Source organism: Egretta garzetta, unplaced genomic scaffold (assembly GCF_000687185.1).
Source record: "Egretta garzetta isolate BGI_Z169 unplaced genomic scaffold, ASM68718v1 scaffold56, whole genome shotgun sequence".
Classification (NCBI taxonomy): Eukaryota; Metazoa; Chordata; class Aves; order Pelecaniformes; family Ardeidae; genus Egretta; species Egretta garzetta.
In genome coordinates this window covers 3,445,595-3,472,591 of record NW_009260182.1, presented here as the reverse complement: position 1 = coordinate 3,472,591, position 26,997 = coordinate 3,445,595, and the positions used below count along the sequence as shown (strand labels likewise).

The following is a 26,997-nucleotide window of genomic DNA, read 5'->3' as shown; positions in this document are numbered from 1 at the left end:
TCCTCCTTGTACAGGTCCTGGGGATACTGGGGATGTTCCTAAAGGAGATGGCTGCCATCAGGATCAAGCATTTCATTTTGTATCCCATTTCAGCAGCAGCCACAAGAGCAGCAGTGAGGTCAAGGGTGCGCAGGGGACAGAAACAGCATGAGGAGAAGGGCAGCAGCTTTGGAAAAAAAAAAAATTAAAAAAAAAGGAAAAAGACATCCATTGCATCCCTTGTTTTCCCTCACACACACACTGCTTTCAGTATGAAACACTGACACACAGTTAAGCACTGATTAAATCATAACCAAAACTGCTCCATTCCTATACAATAAGAAAAGGCTTCCCCCCCAAAAAACCCAAATTGAGATGAATTAACATGCTACTGTACCCATAACAACCAAATGTTTGAAAGACATTACAGTGAAGACCAAATTCAGCTACTCTGTAATATGAAAAAGTGCTTAGGAAATGACTGTATAAACAGTGATCTGTCTCAACCTGTGTTTAGAAGAACAGGATTATTATCTACCCTGTCACAATTTACAGCAATCTTTGATACATGACATTCTCACCATTTTTTTATTTATTCTCACACAGTACTGCACCATCTCCTGTTGTTATAGAAGTATTTTTATTCTGTATTTTCATTAGATAAATCAAGAATATTCAAGATATTTAAGTTACAGACAACTAGGTTACATTCAATTAAAATTTTTCCACATCCATCTGTTCTTATGTTGCTGCAGAATTTTCATTATAAGAACACATTGTTAAAAAAAAAAAAAATAGGAAGTTTAATTGTGTAACTGAAGCAAGTAAGAGCAAATAGACTACTGCAGTTCAAGTCAACAGTTCTGACTTTTCTAATCATGCCCGAAACCACAAGTTCCTCGAGGGAAATACTATGTCTTCTCTCTGCCTGGGTAATATCTTCCAAAAATTGACATTTTGACTACCTTAGAAGATTTGTCAGAAACAAGCGTGAATATTAGTTTTGAAGCATTAGAAAGTGGTTCACATTTCAAAATCCACAATGCAACAAATCCCAAAATGGTTTTAGTTTGTATGAAAGCATAAAACCAATTCTTTTATTTCGTAAATAGTATCAGTGGAAAACTTCAAAGAAAACAAAAATTCTTTGACTGAAAAGAAGGCTGATAGCATGTAGCTCTTTAAATCATTTCTTTCCCTCCCTGTGCTACACTTTATCCTCCTGGGAAAACAAATCCTGCAACTTTTCACTTGAAGGGCTAAATTTGCTGTACAGTTAGTGATGCTTATGCTGATTCTGCTTTACTTAAAATGCAGAGAACCTTCCAGAGATATTTAATAAACCAGTACTTTAAAAAAAAAAAAAAGTATTAAATGCACAGAATGGAGTTAATTGAAAATAATGAGGGAAAAGAAATCCAAACTACTACAGAGATCCCCAAAAGCAAAAAATGAAAACTTGTTTCCAACCAGAGAAAATATTTAAGTCTTTATAGACTTTCAGATAGGTCCAGACTTTTTTGATTGAGAGCAAAGTCAGATAACCTACATGCTACTATCCTCAGTATAAGGACAATGGGATAAACCAGCAAGATTTAATCCGAAGAGTGCTCTCATTTCTTAGCACGTTCTCCATATGTATCCAGTAATGTATCCTGACAGGTTTGAATTTGGAAGTTGGTCATATTCATTTATTTTTCAGTTTCATAAAGTATGCTTTTCTCTGTTCCCTAGCCAAATTATCAGAGGGAAGGGACTCAATGCACAAATGCAAACTCACACTTGGGAGAACAAACGAACAAAACCCCACACAAACCCTCTCCACCCGCCTAACTAGAACCACCTCTCACAGTCTCCTGCACTATAAACAAGTACAAGCATGAGAGTCCTAGAATATAATAAATAATAAATTTGCTACCTTCAGGTAGACTATTAGGAGAAAGAAGAGTGTAAATTGGGGGAGAGTTGCTAACATCTCTGCCCTGCCTAGGCAAACTCCCTGTGCTACCCAACCACTTCACCAGGAAAGGAAGCTGGTGACTTGCCACCAGCTCCACACATGTAAAGCACAGGAGCTGACTGTTCAGTCTTTGCAACTATCCAAGATAAACTGAGCAGAAGCATCCTCCCAGGCACATGGGAGAGGCTTTACAATTCAAAACTGAGCTCAAGTTGCATCCAAGAAAATCTGGAACCTGTTTCATTTTAAAAACATCAGAAGTTTCCCCATCAAAAAGCACAGCCTTAAGTGCTTTTTGGTGATGCCATCCGGAAGCAATTACCACACGGAAAGGGGAGCCATCAGGCAAGTTTTGAAAAATGAAACCTTGAATATCTGAGCTACCATGGCCATTTCTTTGGATAGGCAAGTCACATCCCCATGCCGGAAACCTGTATTAGGCAAGTATGTTTTATTAAACAAGGCAAAGAAAGTGTCCTCCCTGGTTACCGCACTCACATCCCTCCTGCTACTTCTAGGCTGAACTCCTGTAAGTGTTCCTAGAAGTGCAAATACTAACCACTACACTTAATCACTTTGTGTTTGGACACAGTAGGTCAGCATCATCTTGTTTTCAAGATGAGATGATTCTAGTCACGACTTACATACTTTTAAAATGTTATCTCCCCAGTTCCCCAGCCGTAAGAAGGGAGAATATTTGCACAGATAAATGATCACCCACTGATTCGTGCCTGCATGGCAAATATGTGCCCTCTGGCCAGCAAGGTTCAGAATTCACAAGAAACAACATGTTGGCACATTTGGAACTGGGATGATTTCTCCCACACACGCGCATGTGTAATAGCACATCTATCACCTACACAAGTTCACAGCAGATACAAATAAAAGCAACATCCAGCAAATAAGTAGCAACGATAATGGGCAGCTAAAGAGAACAGAAGGCTCAATATTTCAAAGAAATGCTGAAGATAAACCTTCAAACAGAAAGACCATAGATCAAACAACTGGGCCATCATGTTTTACTGGCACATGTAGAGAGACACTGGAATTTGCTTTGTGTTTTCAAAAGTACAGTGGATCTTATGAACCATTCCCCTCCCATCAGATAGGGAAGAAAAACAGCTAGTAGGACTAGTAGAAACAGGATAAGGAAATCCACGCTGGCATCAGCAAAGTTATTCTTGGTCCATCAGGACACGGGGATACAATAGAAAGAGGCAACCATGCTCCTTCGTGCTCCCCCAGCAGCAGAAATCAGGGCCCTAAGGAACCTGCTGGCCCTGTACTATTCTCATCCTCTCCCCAAGTGGAGGTGGCTCCTATCTCCTCCTTATATCTCACTGCAGAAGCAGCTCTAGTCCTAGCTTTTAATCATCATCTTTCATCTGCTTTCCGAGACATTGCTTATCTTCTTACTGAAGGCAATCTCTTTAATTTTCCTACTTTTTAATTTTTGTCTGCCTTAGCAAGAAAAAGGTAAGAGTTTTCTTCACTAGGGGAGGGAAGCTCTTACGATTAGTATTTTTGGAGAAGAGAAAGAAAAGCTGTGTTCTGAAAGCAAACAGACCGATCTTTATAGGATCACAAAGTCCCTGCCATGGCCCTTGGTTCCAAACACACAAATGAAACTTCCAAAACATCCATCATCTCATCAATATTCTTAACTGTTTCATACCCAGAAATCTAGTATTCTATTTTCAAAACTAGAAACCATGCCTATATCTTCTACTTTCTAAGAAATGAAGGAAGGAAAACACTTGCACGCTGTTCTTTATTTTCTTTTTAAATATAGTACTGTACCTGGAGAATGTATGTTCATACAGTGGAAAAACTGAAGTCTTAAATGATGACAAGTGGCAACACATAATAAGTAAGGTGGATTGCTTATTTGATTCAATTTACTAAGGTGTGTTCTGCATTACGAGTTAAGCAAACAGATGTAATTTGGAACAAATGATACCATTTTTCTGTTGCAGGTCTTAGCAGAGGATAATAAGAATGGCTGGATTAATTTCTTTTAAAAAAAAAAAAAAAAAAAAAAAAAAAATAGAGTGTCACTGCTGATACACAGAAGCAAGGTTAGGTTCAGGCTTACCCTTCCCCGAAGTATAAACTGTCAAAACCCTATAATTTCCCTATTCCAAACCTCTATAGTTGCAAGATCAACAGCACCTTAAGCCAAGTGCAGCAGCCTACATTTAGAAGAACATGAATACGTGTCTAGTGATGACTGAAAGCATTATTACTGTTTTAAAATTTCAGATGAAAATTTTTGTTAGAACCGAGTATGTCCATTCCTTGTACACTATGCATCTACTGTTCTTCCCACAAACAACGAAAATAAACTACACAGACAACACTGGGTTTGGCAGCCAGAAGTTTTACCCAGCAATATTCAACATGAAAAAAAAAAGAAATCAACCTTAAGAACTGTTAAATTACCGGGCATTTTCCCCAAAATTAATGGGAAGCAGAAAGCTTTCTGAGGAACTGCCAGCACAGCAACATCACTCACAGTAGCTCAGCCTGTTCACCAATGGTGAAGCTTTGAAAGACCAGATATATCCATAGAACACTGTGCTGTTGCGAGTGATGCAGGCATGGAAGAAGAGAATAAAAAAAAGAATGGGGGATACACTATTTGCAATGCAGTCTGCTAATTAACAGCAGGATTAGGTCTGGAGAAAATCCTGTGGTGTGATAAGAAATGCTCACCTATCAAGAAGCAACGTCAATGCTAACACATTCTTCAGTGTTGTTCTCCCTATGCCAAACTTCCAGGACACTTGAAGGAACCTCTTGTGTCCCCGTGACTGTATGGCATAAGCACAGCCAGCCTCAAGTGCCATGAAACTAGTGCAGAGAACGAGGGCAGGAGGGAGAGGTGGGGAAGTTTTATCGACTGTGCACTCTGAACCGTGTTACGGCACAAGAGCTCTCCTGCCACTGTGACCACTGATCTCATCGCGACAGCTCAGCCTGAAACACAGCTCTCAACTTCACATATCCACACAAAGTAGGTACAGTACAAGAAAAATCCTGAAAATAAATCACAGCCATGTAAGGCATAATATATCTCTAAGTGGGTGACATCTTTTCCATGCGTAAGTTAAAAACCTAGACAGTAAAACACCGATTTGAAAACCAAAAATTAATGTTAGCACATGGGCTTTTTCCCCCTACTAAAAAACTTGCAGCAACCCCAAAGAAAAAAAAAAAAAAAAAAAAATAAATAAATAAATAATCCTGAATAGTACAGCCTACAATTGCATTTTAGCATATATGTGCTTTCCACAGGTGTAGTCAAGCAACATTAAAGCTGTAACAGCATGTTTTAAGAGGAATAAGATGCATGAACCAGAAGTCCTAAAGAACAAACCACAACTTCCATTTTTAAAAGCCATGTTGCCTCTGTGTTTGGCTGTGAATGGCAGGAAAGCTGTCAGCATGGCTTGTATACACACACAGAAAAGAAAACCGGAATGATAAAACCTGCTCTGCTACCGAGACAGGAGGCTCCAATACAGCATATTAGGGTTGTTAAAAAGGCAGGCCTAGAAAACTGTCCCTGTTGTCTGACTGAAAATGCTACAGAGGAATGGATGTAGCAAAAAAAATTGTAAGAGCGAGCTTTGGGTGTACTTTTAGACTGCTGGAGAACGGGATGAAATTGAGAACCTGGAGAAACATGAGCTATAGCTGGAGCCAATGTTCATTTATCTTAATATTCCTATGCCTGCTCAGACAGCAAATGGTGCCACTGGAAGGAGTACCCACTGCCATTTACTAGATTAAACGACAAATGTAATATTCTAGCATTTCATCTTTTGCCAAATCCATGAACACAGTAACCTAAAACATAGCAAAACCAAAGTTTATTTCCCCCATAAGATGCACGTCTCACATAATTTAAGTGCAATGTCAGTGAAGCGAACCATCAAGCCAAGCGTTCTTCATGCTGTCCCAGGACTCTGTCCCTACATTTGCCTGTGGACTGAAAAAGAAGCTGCTGACTGTTCAAATCTTAGCCCTCACATATCAGTGACTGTGGTCCCCATTCTGCCTATATTTCCTCAAAACAGCCAGATCTTTTTATGACCTGCAGGAGGCATCTCAGCAAAAGACAACTGCTATGCACCACCCAACTCCTATTTTTATCCTTAGTGACTTCTTTTTCTTTGTGTGGAATAAGAAGCTGATATGTAGGATGAAATGCTATTAGTCTTTTCAAAACTTAGAACCATGCTAATTTATTTCAATTTGCTCATTCTGAAATCTGTTCTCACTACTGAAATATTACACCAACTATTGCACAAGTAAAAGGACCAAGAATGGGTATTATTTAGGTTTCACACTTTCAGTAAATAATGCTTCATCTCCTTCATCTGAATGTCTTGCAGTGGCATACGTTAGAGATGTGCCTAACAACCCGTGTGTGCAGGTAGAAAAAGGCTCTGGAAAATGTCTCGACATGAGCTACACATCTCACTTTTCTCATTAAGAGTATTTTTTTAAAATAAACTCAGTTATGAACAAGAGTTTCATAAAAACCAACATCTCCAAACTGCAGCCCCACTTATGCCTTCAATCAACCAGGTCTTCTGGAACAGCCTGGTCAGCTTGAGAATTGATGCTTTCAGCCGTGCCCCACTCAACCACACCATGCAGAATCAACATTGTGACAATAAATTAACTTCTATGGGAAAAGCTATGCATTAATGCCCCTTGCTCCATCCAAAATATAGGTTCTGGCATGTCCAAAACACAGTAATTTCCATTTGATTCCACAGCTGCAAACTCAAGACTTCATTACAAACAACACCAGCAATACAAAGCCCCCTGCTTTTTTCCAGAAAAATTTCCACAAGGCCTTTAAAACAAAGAATGAAAAAAATTGGGGAGGATACAGAAATGAAAACACCACATCTGAGGATCATGATTAGGAAGACCTTCCTTTTCATATATAGAAGTTATTTGTAGAAAGCCCTAGTTGTCAAAAGCCAGCTTTGTAATGCCTTGGGTTTTCAGTCTCAGCTACTAGCAAGACTACATCCTCTATACGTGATTATAAATGGAAGAAGTTATAAATTGATACATCACACTTGCACATCCAGAACTTCAACTTCACACTTGGAAGGACCTTTCCTTTCGCTATGAGACCCATGCAGATCAATGGTGTTCTTGAAAATTTTTCAGCAAGTCATTTTAGCTATTGCTGATCTGTCACCAGAAATCATTTAATGGTTTGTGTCTAGAAAAGCTGGCTGTGTAGGAACCAAGGCAAGATCTGAAAAGAAATGTACCAAGATTGCCTGCTACAGGTTCTGCACAAAGCTAAAAAGGTAATATGGCTCAAGAAGCAATTATTCCATAGCACATATATGGCTACAACACATATATCCTATGTGGGGAAAGGGGAAAAAAAAAAAAAAAAAAAAAACCACCCAAATAATTTTCTTTGAAGGCAAAAAGAATTCTCTTCCCCCATTGTGTGGCTTTTAATCAGTCTCCAACCAACCACAGGAAGCCCGCGTGGTTGGGACTCCAGCTTTAGAGCTTCTCATACTACTGAACCTGAAAGAGGGAAGTGGGTTATGACGCTACCACAGTCAAACCACCCGAAAAGCCTGATTTTGGTCTCAGAATGTTTCATTTCTCTGAACTGCACAATTCTTACCAGGAACCGGATATGGTAATGGCTAGATTGGACATCAGACTGTTAGATTTGCCAGTAAAAATGATTTTCCTTCTTTAAAGGAATTTTGGCAATTTATTTCAACCTGGTTTTGCTTGTAAACAGCAACTTTCTGTATTTTACAGCCAAACTACTGCAAAGAATGGCTGAAATAAAACAACCCGCTGTTCAAGGTGAGGATCAGTGCTATAATCAAACCCCTCAGAAAGAAAGAAGAGTAGCATAAAGGAATTATAAAAGAAAAAAAGAACCATTATTGCACATCTTTCAGGTTTTCCATTTCCTTTCCACAACCAAGCAGAAAACCAAAAGAAGAGCGACAGAGCCCACAAAGATACTCAGCACCAGTGCAACCACTCAACTTTCCAATACCTTTCAGCGCAGCTCTACAGTAATGCATTTCTGCTTTTGCCCTCTTCCAACTCATCTTCCCCCTCGCCTCCACGGATTACAGGTTGATCATACAGACGGTATCTCATATATGCTGCTCCCAAGCCCTCCCAACCCAGCAAAGCTTTGTCATTATCACATTGCTATTGTCTCCCTCATCAAGTCTGTGTTCTGCAAACAGGTCTCTGATTAAAGCCAGACAAGTTTGCTTCATAACCATAGTCATTATCACCTGGTTTCAGGTGCTGCCTGCATAACACTTGATTTTCATTATTTTTACTATGTTATAGCAATAATGCGTTTGTTGCACTCTTCAGCACTGCTTTTGGGATAAGTGAAATCAGCAAGCAAGTGCTCATAAAAATGAAATAAGCCTTAAGCTTGAGTTAATGCAAGCTGGGGAAAAAAAAAATCACAACAGCAAATGATCAAAAAAGCACAAGGGAAGTGTTATTAGAACCAGCCATACTACTTTTCCAAGCACTGTACATGGACCAGTATATATTCTATGCATATGTATCAAACAAACTATTTATCTTAGTCCCTATGATTTAAAAATATCAGTTAATGCTGGAGGAGGGGGTGAAGGGGTGGACCTAAAGAAATTATAGTTATTTACACTGAGCAACCAAGTATTACTGGTCCTCTATTAGTCAAGCTGCAGAATGTGCTTGTATTAAAGTAGCAAGAAGATACAAAATCAGCACTAACAATCCCAGGAGCAATGTCTGAATAAATGCAACACAAATTCATGTCCTGCATGCAGATCAGTTTAGATACAGTTTCAACATACTTCATGTGCTTCCTGGCAAGGTAGTATTCTTATAAAGCAACATCTCCATAACAACCCAAATTATTAGTTTTCCAAAGCCTTGGAATTACAAGACAGCATGTACGTATCAGCATTTTTCTGTTTAAAATTTTGTTCTCGATACCAGAACATTTATCCATGCAGGTCTGGAGGAGGCATCCTAAAATTAGTTTTAACTACAGATGAGTCTTTGTCCAAGAGTTGCTGAAGAGAAGCAGTTAAAAAACAAAAACAAAACGCAAACCCAAGCAAAAAAAAAAAAAAAAAAAAAAAAAGAAAACCCCAGCCCAAACCTCCTAGTAAGCTTTTACAAGAAACATCACTGGTATCAACTAAAACGTAAGTGGAATACCTGCAAGAACCCGGATTGAAAAGCCTAAGCCTGCTAACCCCCCCAGGAAATACGGTCGTATTTCAGGGCCTACAAGCTGCGCATATAGCACAGAGCAGACACCTCCACAGCCAAACCCAAACAAAACCACCAATATGTCCTGGCCTTTGTGCTACTAGGGGCCGCGTAATGCAAACCGCAGGCCTTTCGGAAGCACAAGCCAACCCAAGCCTGCCCGGCGGCCTCCCTGGTCCTTACGCAGCGCAACCAGCCCGGCCCACAACAAAGGGCTGTTGTTCTAGGCCAGCCCCAGGGCGGCAGCTGAACCAGTTGGCCCAGTACCCCAGGCTGGTCTGTGGGACAACAAAGGCTGGCTGTGACCCAAGCAGACAATTAGGATGTGTTGGTGTAGAGTTATAAAGCTTTAAGGGGTCACTCACAGATGAATTTTAGTACAACCCCTTTATAAAGCCATCTTATTAGCTTCTTTGCAAAACTGACCTTCAGGTTCCCCCCAAATCTAGGAAAATAACATTGTGTTATGGAAATAACATCACTGTTTTTTTTCTGGATAAAGCTTACTGCAAAACTGAAGTGCAGTTCCTGAGATGAGCTAAGTAGCTTTAACATACATCTAGCATAATTTTAGTCTGGAAAGGATAGATACCATGGTTCTTTCTCTTAAAGATCCAGGTAACCATGTTAGTGAGATGCTGATGAGGAAGGGGGTGAGCAACCGTGGAATAATTAGCGAAGACACCCTATTGCCAAAGACACTCAAGTTGCAGCAACAAATACAACATTCCCTTCAGAAAGTATAAGCAGCACAAAGTAAAGCTCCTCAGTTTTGTATATATGCTATAAGCAACAATTCAAGACATAGCTCCTCAGAAAGAAATGCAGTTGTGCTTTCTTCTCTGTTAAAGACGCTGCCAGTGCCAACGCCATCTATCCCACCACCCGGCACTGCCCTTCTCGGCTGCTCATATCCCACGGCTCTGTCCCAGAAGGACCATTTCCTCTCCCCATAACGCTGCTCCCCAAGACACAACTTCCCCTCTTAACCACCCGTTCCAAACGTGCAAGCAAAACTGCTAAAGACAGACCTGAAGCGAGCAAAAATAGGGCTAAGACGTCAACACCCCTCTTTACCCTACCAATATTTCAATCAAAGAAAGAAATAAAGTTCTTAGATGATCCAGTAGTGAAAAATGAGATCAGATTTCTTACTTCTTCACTAACTCTTAGCATGGCTGCAGTAATGCTAAAAATCACTTGCTAATCAGAGATTAGCTCGAGTCAGCTACTCTGAGCAGTCACATACCCAAGTCACGCAGCCTTACGGCAGGCCTTCACACAGGCTTGTACAAGGGGGTTCACAGCAACCACCCCTGGCCAGCTGTAAAACACCCTGAGCATCACAGCTACTTGGACTTATTTTCCTTCTGTGGCAAAACGCAGACCTTGTGGAGGAGACTGCGATCAAATGGCAAAATGTGCAAGAAGGTGGTGCTATGAATGGCATTTTGAAACAACAAATAGGAAAACAAAGTTGGTAACACTTGCAATCAGTATACAAACCTGCATATTTTCATGTTTTCAAAATCTACATTATATCTTGGGTGAAAAGCAACTTCATTTTCCTAATTTTCAAGGGAACTTTAAAAATTATTATCCCACGATTCCAGTGTTTAATACAAAGTTTCAAGTAAAAATACAGAAACCCTGAGATTTGAAAAATATTTTCATGCTTTTCCTTCAGTCCAGCATCTTCTTTCACATGTAAGGTCATTCCCCTGCAGGATCTTCAACTGGAGCAAGGAAGCACCCAAGCTAGGGTGTTTAGCTTCCAAATGCTGCCAAACAGGAATGCAGCTGACACGATGAGAAAGCAAATTTTGTTTGCAAATCGTCGTATCAGGAACTCGGGCATTGGTTTAACAACATTAGGGTCATACTTAATCATCTGAAATCATACAAGCAGCAACACCATTATAAAACCCAAGAGAGGAAGTGTTCTCTTGCTTTAAGAGGAGCATATGCTTATGGGCCTTGTTAAACTTAACTGAACCTTTTAAGTGATGCTGTTTAAGGAGGGTCTTTAGGACTTCCCCCAGCCCCCCTTCCCCCTCCCGTTTTTTGGTTTGTTTTTTTTTTTTTGGTTGGGTTTTTGGTTTTGTTGTTTGTTTTTTTTTTCCCCCCCTCCAAAACATAAGAGGTTATCTTATTGAAACGCACTCCACCTGAAGAAAATCTCTTGGGTCCAAAACACTGTTTTTAGAGTTAAAAAAACCCCACTACCAAAACCAAAACCACTAGTTCTATAATGACATTGCAGCACTTGAGATTAAATTAACCCAAATAAAAGCCAAGTGTATATTTTCCTTCTTTTTCTCCTCTTACCCAAATCATTAGAACAGACAGAATTTCTCTATCAGTCTTCACCAGACCGCATCCTGACAGTTCCCAGAATATGGTAAATGTTAACTCCTGCACATTTAATTAAATAATTCCAAATCACAGCTTTTCGAAACAGATCCATTTCAGCCAGGACACCATCAGAACATAAGAGTTAAATGCAACAACATCACAGTTCAACCTTAGTATTGCAATTCAAGAACTGAACTACTTATTTCTGAAAAACATTATAATTTTCCAGAAAAAAGTGATTAATTACACTAAGTAAAATATTATACACCCAACTCAAAGGGCATTAGTATATTCATATCAGTACCAGAGCTATGTTGAACAGCAGTAAAACTCAAAACGTAGAAAAGCACTATTTTTCATAGCATTCAATAATCTTTGAAATGTTACTGTGATTACAGAAAAGTCATTTCTACTTGCTTTTTCCTACTAATTAAAAAGGCAAAGAGCAATAAGCAAGATGACAGAAGCCAAGAGTAAGATGAAGAGACAAATAAACCAGATGGCATGGGAATATATTTATATATGTTTAAGTTATTCCCAAATTACAAAAAAAGAAAGATCAAAATGTTTTCATTTGCCCTATAATCAGGGGCATTTTCTTTTAGGACAGAGTTTTCAGATATTTTCATGTAAAGTGGATTGTGAATTCTAATTAAGATACAGCTGTAAGCCAGGATCCTCTTCATACAATTAATCTTAAATCCAACCTCTAGCCGAGCAGGGTACAGATGGAGTTAGACAGATGTAATTACAAAGTCCATCAGCAGTAAGCCACTGGGAGAGGTTGCAGGCTTTCCTGTATTTCTTCTTTGTACTGGGTGGTAGGCTATTTTTGTCAAAATATACCAGGGAGACGCAGCTACTGTGATACAGTCACAGCACTTCAATATTAAAGCTTTAGTCTGCATCATGTATTTTAAGGCACTAATTTTGAAAATAATGACAATTGCACCCCTATTTCTGTGGGCCGCACTGTCTAGCAGAGCACTGGAGTAGGTATTGCATTCCCAGCTTCATTTCTGTCCTTTAGGATGAACTCCTCCCTTCTCTGCTTCAAACCTCTGCAACTGTAAAACTGCATTTTACCACCCTTCTGAACCTGTGAAGTGAGATTAATCGTTGAAAAAATGTAACTTTGAATATAAATTCTAAGAAAAATAAGATGTAACTTGGCGAGTCATTTATGTTTTCGTAATGCAGGATCTGCTCTGACACAGTATCCACATTCACATATTAGTTTCCTCCGAATGACAGAAACCCTCTCCAAAAGTCTTCAATTTGTTACTGTCACTATAATCCATGCATTCATGGAAATGAGCAATTTTTGCCAGTTTCAAGAGGAGAGACAAAAATGCCCTGTGTGACCTAAGAATCAACTTTTCACATGAAAGTGAACGGACATCTTCACTCAGAAGTCAAATTTTTCAATTCCATGTCTAAACACAGTATAGCAACTATAACTCAACTATATTTCTGTAATTTGCCATTTTCTTACAGCATCGGCAAAGAGGAACATCCAGTAGCAAGGCATATGACATCTAGTTTGACATTTTTCACTAACTGCAAACCCATGAACACGTTTTCTGCTTAGTGTCTGAAAACAGTATTAACATTGCACATTTTAAAAGTTAATACATTCCCATTTCAGATCTGCAAGTAGCACTTGAGCAGAGCAAAAAAAGAATGTCTTCGTATAATGCAGTCAATTCACGTTCCGTCATCGTATATGAACCATTTGCATATCTGAAAGTAGCAGCAAAGATAATCAGTAAATTTGCACTAACCCCTTTACCACGGTTATCCCACCCAAGCTGGGGAAACCAACGACATCTCCCATGCACTGCAAAGGGCTTTTTGTATGAGTTTTAAATAGTAGTTGAAAAAGTAATCACAAAATAGCCTGTAATGGAAGTCAAATCTGGTAAAGTGTTCAGAGGCAAATTCTTAACTTCGGGGTCATGAATTGATGAATTTAAGAATACACTAGAGTTAAGGGTATTCATATAAATTTTCAATTATGGATCACTGCATATCTGGCCATGCCCAAGCCCTGGACTTCAGCTCAACAAACATCCTGACCTTTAATTTTTGTGTTCAAACTCATATGCCAAAAACAGATGTATTTTGCTAGAGTGGCAACCACTGCAACAGTACTGGGAAAAAAAAAAAAACACACACAACAAGCTTTTTTAAACTTTTCTTATATGTGGCAAGGAATTCTTCAAGCCAACTCTAACTAGTGGTGATGATAATCTCCACTAACTTGATTGACTTCGTATCAAAGCAAACAGGGAATGCTCACAATCGCCATTGCAAAGAAAGTTCAAGAAGTTTGCCACCCACTGCACCTCTCGGCCCTAAATCACTGAGATGCTCATCATGACTCCATCCATGCTATAAAGCAGAGAGATCCCAAGCCCAGGCTGGCTGGCACACTCTCCTCTGGCCTAGAGCTCCTGGACCACCTGAGTTGTAAGGCAGGTTGAAAAGTGTTAAATCCTCCCCACAATCCAAGCCTACACAAGGTCACCTAGCTCTGCAAACAAGCTCAGGGCTTAAGCACGCACATATAATTACCCGTGATCTATTTTTTTCCCTTTACAGAACTCAGCCTGATTTTCATCTCGAGTCCTTGTGATGAGTTGCCTCATGCTTTATTAACGATACATTATTCACATCCTGCTCTCAACACGCATCATTTTCCCTCTTCTCCATGGCACAAGTCCATGAGTCCTTCACAGGTGGTCATTCCATTAACAGCATTCTCACACCTCCGCAATATTTATTCCCAATTTTTGCACTAGGAAACTAAGGCAGAACAGTTAACATCAGTAATGCTGGACGCTCAGCTTAGCCAGCCACAAAATGGCTGAAATGAAATTATACAGAAGGTGGTTGGCAAAAGAAATTTCCCTCTAAAAGGCTATTTTTTTTAGGAGGACTGTTTGAAGCTGAAATTGTTTCTTATACTAGCATGAAATGAGCACTCTTAGCTTCAACATTAGCAGGTTCACTCTTAATGAAGCTCTCGGTGAGCACAGAGCTGTCTGGAAGACTCAGGTCACTTCCAGCCTAAAATGCAGATATGCACTATATCCGAGAGAGACAATAAAACAACACTTTCAAGGACTTGAAGTTACTGTATTTAAACTCTATTCTTAAGCTGAGAAAGGTTATAGGGAAAATTTTATATTTCATTATGCTAATAAATCTATTAAAAACTCACAAAACGCTTTGAAGTTTAAAAAAAACCCACACAATTTCAGTAAGACCTGTGACACAAATAAGCATTTTGACAAACCTTAGTTTTGTGTTCAGAAGGCTGCAGAGGTACTTATTTATAATGCACTTAATTTAAAAAAAAAAAAACAAAAAAAACCAACCCAAAACCACCAAAAAAACCCCACACACGAAACAACAACAAACCCTCCAAAAAACAACTGTTGGAGCAGAAAATCTAACTTCCCTAAATCACTTTTGTCCACCATAACACAACTCAAGAACAAGTTTCGTTCTTCAAGAACTTTCAGAAGTCCTTTCTGGAAAAGCCTAGCCACTGGTGTGTACCTTGCAACCCAGCAGCCAAAGGCACAGATACTTCGCTACAACTTCCCAAGGTGCCAGACCTATTGATTACCTTTATTTACAAGTGCTCAGAACAACTTTGCCATCCAGAATAACTTCACAACATAAACACTGGACATCTGTGTTTTATGTAATTTATTCAAATCAGAATTTATTTAATTTTGAAAAAAGCTAATTGATCTTTATTCTTTTTGAGTCTCACTAAAAAAAGTCATTAACATAAGGCTACCTCTTAAGAGACTGCAGAGTTATTTGTCCTATTCGCGCTTTCTTACATGCTTATCTTCTACAAAGCAGAAGTGGGGATGACAGAAGTGGCTCCCGGGTTCTTCAGTTAACAATGTTATACAATATCTTCCCATAATTGTAAGGTCTATTTAGATCACACTGCTGAGAGGGGCAGGGAGAACACCACAAAAAAATACATTTAGCTTAAAATTCTGTAGTTTTAAGTGATTTCTTTAATCTTGTTTAATACAGCATATTCATTTCATGACCTTTTCAGATGTACAAGTTCATGTGTGTGTGTGCATTAGTGCATATACGTAACAGGTCCCCTAACACCACCATCGTGAAAGGATACCCAGTGCTCGGTCATGAAAGCCAAGAAGCCCATCTTCACAATGCACCCCGTGCAAACTGAAAAACGCATGAGGACAGCAGAAAATAGAGAACAGAGATTAACCGGCCAAATGAGACTCCCCTCCATAAGCTAACGAAGTTCTGTTGAAATCATTAAGAAAATGAAGCACACTCTCGGTGATTTTCTGAAACAAATCTAGAAAAGAACATGGTTTTAATATTCAGAATTCTAAATAATACATGGATACCATCCAACATCTGATATTATTTGGTATTAAATCAAAGGCCAAGATCTCATGATCTGATCTACAACATCAGAAATCCTGAAGCCCCAATAATCCAAAGCCACCTCCTCTTGTTGGCATAAAGACCAGGGAAGCTCTAGCAATGGCAAATTTATTATCTTTCACAGGCTATTATTTCACCACAATGTGCTATAAAAGGGTCTTAGTGATTATTGTGGGTTCATGTCTTACACAATAATGATAATGTATGTAACCATACTTCAGCAAAACATTAATTTGGGGTTCTTTTTTTTTTTCCTTTATTCTTCTTTTAAATACATTGTAGGAATAAGCTAAATAATTTTGATGAGAGAACAGGTCTTTGGAAGTCTCACCTACTTTCAATATAAAAATTTCTCCCCCCAAAAAGTGTTTTTCATTACTAAAGCAGCACATATTAAAAATTTCCATGCATAAACATAGACACATAAATACATTTGATGAGACGAATTCACAGAACATTTTACGTGGATTCCCTACATCAGCTACTACAACCCTGAGATACGGTCTGGCTTGTGTGTTCGTGAGAAAGCTGAACAGATTCACAGCAAAACCAACAAACTCGACACTGCACTGTTGCAATGCAGGGATGCAGAAGAATTAAAAAAGAACTTAACTTTCCAGAGATGCTGAGCAACACGCAGCATAGCACCCTGAATTTCCTTACGCAAGAGCACACTATACAGCACAGTAAACTGCTCATCACCATAGCCAGGTAATAGCCATGCTGCAATCCTTACAGCTGCACCAGTCTGCCTCCACATTCCAGTTATCACTGGAAAGAAGGAAATCAGGGGCCCCAAAAGAGTAAAAGTTCAGTACCAAAACCATAATAATAACCTGGCTTTTTGCAGCACTTAATGAATTTGCTATAGTTGGCTCTAAAATTAAATTGAGATTTGACATTCTGGACAATATAATGGGATACTCCCTGGCAAATGAAATTTTACGCAAGTCATGTATGCACAGCATATCACTGAAGATAAACTCAGCCGAGTCAGAAAAACAGCTTAATATTTACACAGTGTTTTCTTCCAGTCCAGCACACATTACACACAGGTTTCAGCCTAACAACGCTGTACAGAACAGGACTGTCACCAGCCTTGCCAGAGGAAGATTTCCTTCATGTATTTACTGATTTATGTATTAATACCAATACTCTTGATATCCTACCAAGTCCTAGAAAGCCAAGGCAGAAAGTATCTCTAACCCCAGTATCAGAAACTACTTCTCAGCGTTATCAAGAAACATTCTACGGGTCAGTCAAAACACTGCTCTGCCACTCGCAGCAATGCAGCTCACAAAATACTCCCGCCTACTGCAAAGATGCCAGAAAAACAAGGAAGGTTCATGAACTAGGGTAACAGATGAATATATTTGAATTATGAGCTAGTGTAGTGTACCTTAAAGTGCTGGCCTACACATTTTCAAGGCCAGCAATTTAGAAAAATAACTCACTAAATATATCAAAGTTCAAGTCTGCAGTTTATACCTAAGTCAGCCTGGCATTACTCAATGGGTTGGCATTTTTTTTTTTTTAACCCCTTAAGGCAGACTAAACAGACCCTTAACCTCAAGAAGTAGTCAATGCATCTTACAGAAAGCCTCCTTTCCTAATATGCCCTAATGGCAACTAGAAACCTTGGAAACTTACATTTTCTCCAGCAAAAAAAGCAAAGGCTGCCTGCGTGCTGGCAGAGCATCAAAGGAAAGCTGTTGCACCATATCTAAATAAAGAGGAAACAAACAGGCACTCTGAGCATCCCAAGGACCATGGCCACAGAAAGCAGGAAAGAGGTTGAACAAGAAAGTTATATTTTTCATACTGCTTTCTGTTAAAAGGGGAAAAAAAATACCAATGCTTTAAAGGGAAAACAATATAACTGAAAGTGTATTCCCTCTTGAGAACACCGCTTTTGTGATTTTGAGGGAGTTTACTACTGCTTTTTGTTATTTTGTGATTTCTAACATTCAGATTGTACCTACTCATTCCGAGTCCAGCCCAACTCAAGAACTACACCATGGAGCAGCTGATGACAACAAACAGCCAGCTGACCAATTCTAAGGGAAAGCCTACTGCTGTTTAAGGCTTGTTTAGGGGTTTTTTTTGTTTGGGTTTTTTTTTTGTTTTGTTTTGTTTAAGACTTAAGTTTTTATATTATTTTTAACCACACCTCCTTAAGCCAAATGGCCTTTAATGAACCGAAAGAGCAAATTGTTAAAAATACAACACACCCCGTCTTCAATTAAAGGTTAAGCAGGCTGGCTCTCAAATAACATCACTCCCTCTCATAAAAGCACTCAGAAGGGAAAAACCAGACTGGACATTCACGATTATTTTAAAGATTAAGAAGTGAAGTTAATACCTGAATATTTTCATAGTGGTGATGCATATAGCCTCAAAGAAAACCCTTAGATAACCTGGTTTTACCACCATTAAACACACACTCACTTGCACACCACCTGAAAAACAGATCATCATCATAATCTTAATGCAAAGTGGACCTTAAAAATCATTGCAATTGTTCACAAGATCATGTATAAAGTGCTTAAGAGAAATTTAAAACTGCCTAACAAGAAGCTTTCCTGAAAGAAGTCACTAAAACCATACCTGTCAATCTCCTGTCAACTTCTAGTTGAAGAGCTCCTAACAACTCAATCAAGCCCTCTTTCTGCAAGAAGATCGTAAATGAGGAAGACAACCTGAAGTTATTTAAGTGCTCCGAAAGAGCAAGGCCATGTAGTTACCCAAGTCTTAACACTATCTCTTCCTAGAGTTCATTTTTCACAAAAGCATGCAATGGGAGAAAGCTACCCACAAGAAAAACAAATACAAATGAGATGCAGAAACAATAAAGGAGATAAATATCATTTTATGCTTATTAAAATAACACATGAACATCTGTGTAGCAATTTAGCAGCCATATTTGGTAATTTTGATAAGGATATTTACCACACCAGCTTTATTTCCCCAATCCAAAAGTTCTGATGCTTTTCAAGGAAACCATGTAGACACATATCTGCTGGCCTCTCTGTGTCGGAAAGAAAGAATATATTTGGAAAGCAAGGATTTTGGTGCACCAACATCAGCAGGACATAGCTCATGGCACCACATGAGTCCAGAATTCCAACTACATTTTCCATCATTCCTCAGGGAAAATACATCAACTTATACTACAGCTACATTTTCCTACACAGATTCCATTTTGAGCAGTACTGAGAAGCAAAGAGCCATCAGCCTCACGTACTGAGGCCCCAGCGTACAAGTGGTACTTTACTGAAGACAGTGTCTGATCGAAAGAGCTTAGTAGGCACGGCCTGGATCCTGCCAACACTTGCACATGCCTAGCCTGATGCCTATAAACGGGGATTACTCACATGCTGGAAGGTAAGTACATGAATAGTAAGCACGTTCATGAATCAGCAATTATGTTCAGGTAGAATAAAAAGCCAAGGTGAAAGGAAAGGGGGCGTAAGAGGCAAGAAAGTTGTCACAAGGCATGCTCCCTACTGGATTTTTAGGAAAGCTACTTTGAAATAAGTTTAAAGAACAGTGGGTTTGGGGGTGGGGGGATGAGAATTTCTTGGTTTATCATCTGAATACACAGTAAATTGTCCATTATGTAGAAAGTCTGCCAAAAAACAACCCTTAGACCTCCCTTCTTTACCCAATCCCCCCAGCTCTCCAGCTGAAACACTTACTGGTTTTACATTCTCACTTGCTTGCTTTCTCCAGCTACAGGCCAGCTGCATGTCTGTAGAGCTTCTGAAACAGGGTAATATGGCCTACTTAAAATTCAGTTCCTTTAGCAGCCAAGTCAAAAAAAAAAAAAAAAAAAAAAAATCTAAAATACAAACAGCAGCTCTCCAGAACAAACTAATTAATGCTGTGAACAAGCAAACTGCTGAGCAACTCAACCCAGGAATTGTGAAATCGGAGGCTTTAGAAGTTGTGAGGAAGAAGGTGGTGGGGGTTATGTATATAAAATGGCCTGCTCTTAACTTCCCCTGGCACTAGTTTGGGTAAGAAGGGCTTTCCAGTTCTATTAAGTATTGCCCAGTAATCATACATTGTCAAGAAAAATATCCTGAAGCATTCACCCGAAGCGGCCAAGTGCTTCCATCAGCTTCTTCAAGATCCATCAATTCCAGGTACGCCGCCTGCTATCACCAGTTTCTCAAGCCTGCAAAGATCAGACTCCTCCTGCACAACAGCGTACAACAGGACTTCCCAAATTTAACCTTATTTGTTAGCTACAACAGCAAGGGATGCTGGTATTACCACCTGTGACCATCAACACACCTGCCGGTGCACCACAGCCTATGGCAAGCATAAAAATATACCGACTATACAGCAAACATTGTGTGCCAGGTATTTTGAACTGGTTTCTAAGCTATAGTACTTTGGGCCTCCTTCAACATCTCAGTAATTCTGTCTTGCATTGACAAGAACTATATATCAGAGTAACACTGAGAAATCCCAAAATATGACAATTTTGAATGAGCTAGGCCCCAACATTCAAGATGTTCTAGCAACGCTCATCTCTTCAGGTGACAGAACCCTTATTTTATGCTTTCATTAGAAAAGTATCGGTTAGCCTCAGGCCAAAGCTCAGTCAGTGCAACATTCCCATCTCCAACATCAGAATGATTCTGTTCTAAATTATCACTGGTTCACAAAAAAGCAGCCAGTGACTTGCGCCTTGAAGGTCACAAATAATGTTTCAGCATTGACTGCTCAATATAATTTGGAAAGTCACAGAAGCCTAGATGCCTCAACTTCATTACCACAGCTCTTTTCATGGAACGTTATATGCATTAACAAGTTTTTCCATCTCGATCAATACTATGAACACTTTACATAAGGAAATGTTTTAGCTTTATTGTATGTACAGCATTTTAAAGTATTAAAAAAAAAAACCAAACCAGGAACTAATTGCCTCACACTGTAACACCCAAAATGTGCTGGGGACCAAACAGCTCTGAAAGATGAAACCTCTGTCCTTGAGATTTTACAGCATAAGAAACTGTTAGGAAAAAAAAAAGTGAAAAGTAGAAGGAATTTATCAAGACTTACTGGTATCTTTCTAATGACCAGGGTTTTGAATAAGGAATGGTTATGCCATAAAATAATAATTGGAATAACAAGTAGGACTAAAGGGAGAAAGATAAAGAGCAAGGAAAGCTAAGCAGCAAATTGAAAACAAAGGAAAGACTAGAAAGCGGTAAAAGCAAGCAGCAAAGGGAAAAAAAAAAAATCCAACTTAGTTCAAATTGTAAGCTGCTAATGGAACTGGATTGCCCACCATGTGGTGGCTGTGGTCTTCAATATCTAGACCAGAGGTCTGAAAAACTCACAGCAACCAACACTGGTTAAAGCTACAAGACAATGAGACCGAGAACGGTAGTTAAATCAAGCTAAAGATCTGAAACCTCTGACACAGGCAATCTTTAGCTTTAACAAGTATATAAGGAGCAAAATACAGAAAGCTGTTGGCTTTTCTTACCGATCATGTCTGAAAGTGAAAAGCATGCTTCTATTTCAGGATACTCATAGAAGTAACAAGCTAAAAGAGCCCTTCAAAACTGTATCAGTCTCCCTTTTTTTCCTGTAATTTCGTAAGACACCAAGTCCTGTGTGTGTCCAAAGCAACTTGACAGCTGTATGCACTGATACCACAAAAAAATTATTATTATTCATTTTACACTGATGAAAACGATGTCCCCATGAGTTTACTGTGGCCAGCTTTCTTCCCGCCCCGTCCCTGAGCACAGCAGAAATGCAATTGAGAACTACTAAAATGCACATTTCCTTCTTTGAGATTGACAGCCTGCTTCCATTCACTTATTATTAGACATTTCCTTGGGAATACCCCTCCAGACACTTGCCAGAAACTTCCTGCATTTTTTTTTAGCCTGGCAATTCCAAGAGATACCACGAATCTGAGATCATCAGAAGACACAGGTACTGCAAAACTAGCACTGGGTATTTTATCATGTTTAATTACCGCTCAGCGCTGCCCAAGACCTGTACTTCTCCTAATGTGACTTCTGAACACTGCCTGCTTTTTCATCTGCACAGTTTAAGAAATCCTGTAACAAGGCTTGCGAAGCTACCCTGGGAGCTAATAACAGGTCTGGAAAAACCCAGACATACTGCTCTACTTCTCCCACTCTTCAATTTTCAGCGACGGAAGGGAGTGTAAATTGTACTTAATTACAAAATTGTCAGTTCAGTCCTCGAGTCAGTAAATTACGCTTTTACAATCTCTCCTCTCTCCTTTTCCAGGGAACGCACGTTTCCAGCATTATTTCTCATCTCCAAGCACTTCTACTGCCTTCTCCCCCTACCTCACCCCGCAGCCTCCTGAGCCCCCCTTTCTTCTCGCTTGCTCCTACAGGACACCGCACCCCACCTCCACATCTCACACCCTTCCTCCATCCAGGCTCTCGGCTCCTCGCTAGCCCAAGTTCTCACTCCTGCTCATGAGCTCCTCTCGCCGGTCACCAGCCAACATTTTGTGGGGACCAGTCAACACTTAGTGGGGGACAGGGAAGAGGGGGCACAAGGCGGAAGCCCCAACACCAGCCCCAAGCAGTCACACTCCCAGCTCCTCGGGGACAACCCTGGCATTACTGGTGCCTCACCTTGTGGGTCTCCTCAGTGCTGCCAGCAAGAGAAGTGGGTCCCAGCTCTCCATCTCCTAAACTCATGCCTACAGAGCTTGCCTCTTGTGTTTGTTTTTAAATATGCTGAAAGACTTTGCAATGTTTGAAAGCAAACTTTCCAACTTCAAATCCAGTATTGTCTGAAACAACTCGCTCCTTTTTTTATAAAGCAGAGGGAGGAAGTTTATATAATCCCTCTAAAAAGCTATAAAAGTTTGAATTCTAACTTTTTCCTACTCCTATAAATGCCCACATTTACTTTTTGGACTGGAAATTAACACTTGATCTCTGACCAAACACAGTTAGAAAAATAAGTCTTATTAAATAATAGAATGAAAACTTCCAAAGTCAATTTACAACCATCCTCCTCCTTTCCTTCTTGACGCCCAAAGACCTTTTTAAAAATGCAATCCATTTGGAATTTTAAATTTTGACGTTTTAAAACTTAAATTCCGATCTTGAAACTGTTAAATAAAACATCTCTGAAGCCCAACATGCCCTGCTTTTAAAATCCAAAATGGTGCTAAATCCTTACAGGAAAAAAAGCCATTTGTGGTTAAGCTTACAGACACACACTCACTGATTGCAGCTGTATGGGTACCGAAAAGTAGGAGACTTAACTGCTAATGTAAAAGGAAACTGTGAACCCAGAAGTTTAACAATTGTGAAACCAGCAGTGAAGCTTTTCAAGTTCAACAGTCTAGTCAGCTTGAGGATAAAGCGCTAGGAGCACCTTTGTAGCCCCAGAAGTTCATCTCAAATTCCAAGCTTGACAACAAAACCCACCTTTTTACTACTTCTTTAATATCCAAAAAATGCAAACACAAAGCTCTACATTATCTGAAGCAGTCTAAAGACTACGTAGTTTCGTTAGATTTCTCTTCTGGCCCTTCAATTACACTTAAAAGAAAATACATCTTTAATAGTACTTGTCACAATGAAGTCTCTTCCACCGTATTCTTGTCTTGGACACATTTTATGTCACAAAATTCACACTGTATCAACTAGAAGAATGAAATACTATCTGCTTAGCAAGATCTGTAAGAGAGAACCCAATTCTCAGAAGTCATTCATTCCCCCATTAGAAGGGGTATGTTATTCTATCAGGATACAGGATTTCTCGCATGCATGAAGGAGGTAATTTGCCAAATCAAGTATTTAATAATAATCCATCAGTTTACCCCAAAATAAATAAATAAAAGCACTTGGCACACTACTTAAAGAATTAGTCCCTGTGCAAAGTACTGGGAGATTTTAAATCAGCCAGTCACTTTCACATGGACAGAGCCAACTTCTCACAGAACACTTACACAAAAGCATTACGTAGTAATCGAAGGTCTTGCTCAAGGAACAACTAAAGTCTCTGAGCATGACTAAGTGAAACAGAGCAGCTCGCACTTGGTTCAGCTTCTGCTTTGACAGAAGGTAGCCTGCTGTTAGATTTTGCACTCTGTTTACTAACACTGTTAGGCGCACCACTCTTAAATTAGAAACAAAATAAGCTTAAAAAAATACACATTTTACTGGAGAAACTGTCATCCACAAACCACTATACAGCTTTAGGTTTAAAACGAGCAGTTACAAGCTGCTACAGAGAAGAAATATGCTTAAATGGGGACTGAACCGGGGGAAACTCTACAAAGAAGAGCAAGCTCCTTGTAAAGACAGAGTTAGCCAAACTGGAAGTCTTTCGGCCGTTACTAGGACCCCTGCTCTTTCTCTTTAGCAGCCAGACCAGCTGTTTACTTCCCTCCGTGTTGGGTAGATAAACACTTCGAAAAAGTGTCAGCTCCACATTGTCCAGCCAGCCACAAGAACTGTTGATATAAGTAACAGCCTGAGTTTCCATCTGAGTTTACGCACCACCTTTAAGGTCGAATAGGAGGCGATACTTAAAATGAGGAGGGGAAAAAAAACGCAAAGTAAACCACAAAGTAATGGTACGCATCGTGTAAGGGAAAATGGAAAGGGGAAAAAAAAAAAAAAAAAAAAATCACTCGTGCCAGTGCAGTGAGCAGACTGCAGGTCGAATTCCGCAGCTTTGCACAAAATTATGTTGCTGCTTACCCTCCCATTTCCCCCGCCACAGCAGCACACTGGAACAAGAAACTAGCAAACACCACTACAAGACACTGGTTGTAAATAATTTTCACCTCCAATAAGCATTCAGGGGATGTACGTTACATTAGGCTCCTCTTCCAAACAATACTAAAATGAAGTGTATCACTGTAAACTATCATTTTTTTCATATACTTAAAAATTAATTCAGCTGGATAGGTCCAATTAAAGAGGTGTTTAAGATATTTTCTTCCCCTTTAAGAGAGGCATTTTACGTAATATACGCTGAGGACTGTTTCACTCAAGTATTTTAAATACAGAATCCCACAGTTCTCCGTGCTACCGTGTTTACAGTTTGCTCCTACACCCAAAGCACAAAAAGCAACTTGACTCATCAGCCCTCAGCATCTCCAGCGAAAAGGAGTAACACCCCTAAACGGCAGGAGAAGAGCAGATGGGGGGTCAGACTTCCTACAGGGAGATATTCGAGTAAAACCCAATTACACCTGAATACAGGTTCAAACAAGAACCCTTCTACCACGGTTATGTTCAAACATTAACTCTTCGCATAACACATCCAGGACAAAATCACACATAGACCAGGATTTTTCAGAGGCGTTCGGTGGGCCCACAAGCAGCCTCATGGCTAGTGACCATGAGACCTCCTCAGGCGAGTACAGTTGCAACGTATACATCGGTGTTTGAAGGCTCGGGTCGCTTACCTTCCGATGTGCATGAGGGTTTATTCTTAAGTTCACTGTTAGCGATTTCCTGGGTACTAATTTGTAAACGTTTATCGCAAGGGAAAGAAAACCGTAACTCTCAAAATTAGCTCTTTATTACTAATGATAAATAAAAGCAATAAAATTTTAAACCCCACCACGTCAAAGGAACATCATTCCCAAAAAAGATGTTAATTTAACTCAGATTAGCCTCATGAACGCATTCAGTCAAGGAGGATATAGTTCATTTTGCCAGTCAAAACTACTTTTCCCTTGAGAGCTCAGTGTTGCGAGACACTTTGCAATTCCGACTTGTGTTTTAAAAATAAGGAGTATTACTATACCAAACGCCTACTTCGTTTGTGCCTGCCATTCATGTTTTCCACCTTTGTTTTTAAGGCTGGGAAATGTTAGTAGCCCAGTACCGTTACTGCATCTTCTCAACAAGGCAAGACCGAGCATTAATCTGATCATACAAAAACATCGTGGGTCCCATTCTGAAAGGCAGCGAGTGCCCTCATCTCCTATTGATGTCAAACCACATAATGTTAGAAGTGTTGAGGTCTATTGTGCAGTCCATTTTTCCCCATCCTGTGAGGTCCTGCCATATAGCCATTAGAAAAGGCCATACGCTATAACACACCGATATAAAACAAAACATAAGATCCTCACGCATTTTTTTCTGTTCACCAAACTCCTAGCATCAACAGCATAATTCACGAAAGGGCAGAGTACATGGTACAACTGCACATGCAAGCACTATTTTCCAGATGGAAGCAGCTCTTAAAGGGTCTTATTTTCTTAAAGAAATGGTATAGTTTATAAGAGCCAGGAAGACCTCCCGGTGCAGTTCCTTATGTAAACAGGTAGTCACCCTGCAACTGCCAAATCTGGAAACAAAACCAGAGACCCCGCATTTCTGAATCAGTCAACTCAGACACACGGTGGAAGAGAATACTCACACATCACTTGGACAACTGCATATTCTTTATCTGTAATCTATAATACAAAATTACCAATGTAAGTCTATTCCTCATCTAGAAACACAGCTGCACTTGCAAGGCCTTGTGTATTATCAACACAGCTTTTTTATCACTATTTGAAAGCCTGGTATTGTCCAAATAAAAAAAGTAGACTGTGGCTTGTTTTGGAAGGAGGAGAATCAGGGAAGACCTGTGGGTCAAAGCCCAACTTAGTTGAGGAGGAGGTTTACACGCAAATTCTTCTCGTTTGGCTTTCCAGTTAAATCAATTGTTTTCCTGTCCTAACCACCGAGAAGAGTTACGGTCGCATAGCCTCAGACAAACATACGTTTGTCCGGAGAAGAACAGTTGCAATATTTATCCAAACGCACATCTGCCGGAGTCCTGCCAGCCAGCCCATGCCGGCAGACTGGCTGCGGGGGGTGAGCCTCACGGTTTTGCCCGGTCAAGAAGCGACTGCGTAACACCGCCGGCGGCCCCAGAGGAGCTCCGGGGAGGAAAACCCCTCGGGGGCCGGC

General features: G+C 39.8%; 1 protein-coding gene across 1 annotated transcript in view; it reads right to left on the bottom strand.

Moving 5' to 3' along the window:
* The window catches only part of DLG5 (discs large MAGUK scaffold protein 5), a 108,164-nt gene extending 81,285 nt beyond the window's left edge, over positions 1 to 26,879 (bottom strand). Inside the window, exon 1 of the mRNA XM_035897393.1 lies at positions 26,808 to 26,879. Coding sequence (XP_035753286.1) covers positions 26,808 to 26,879 — 72 coding nt within the window. The remainder of the gene's footprint in view (positions 1 to 26,807) is intronic.
* Between the last annotated feature and the right edge of the window lie 118 nt (positions 26,880 to 26,997).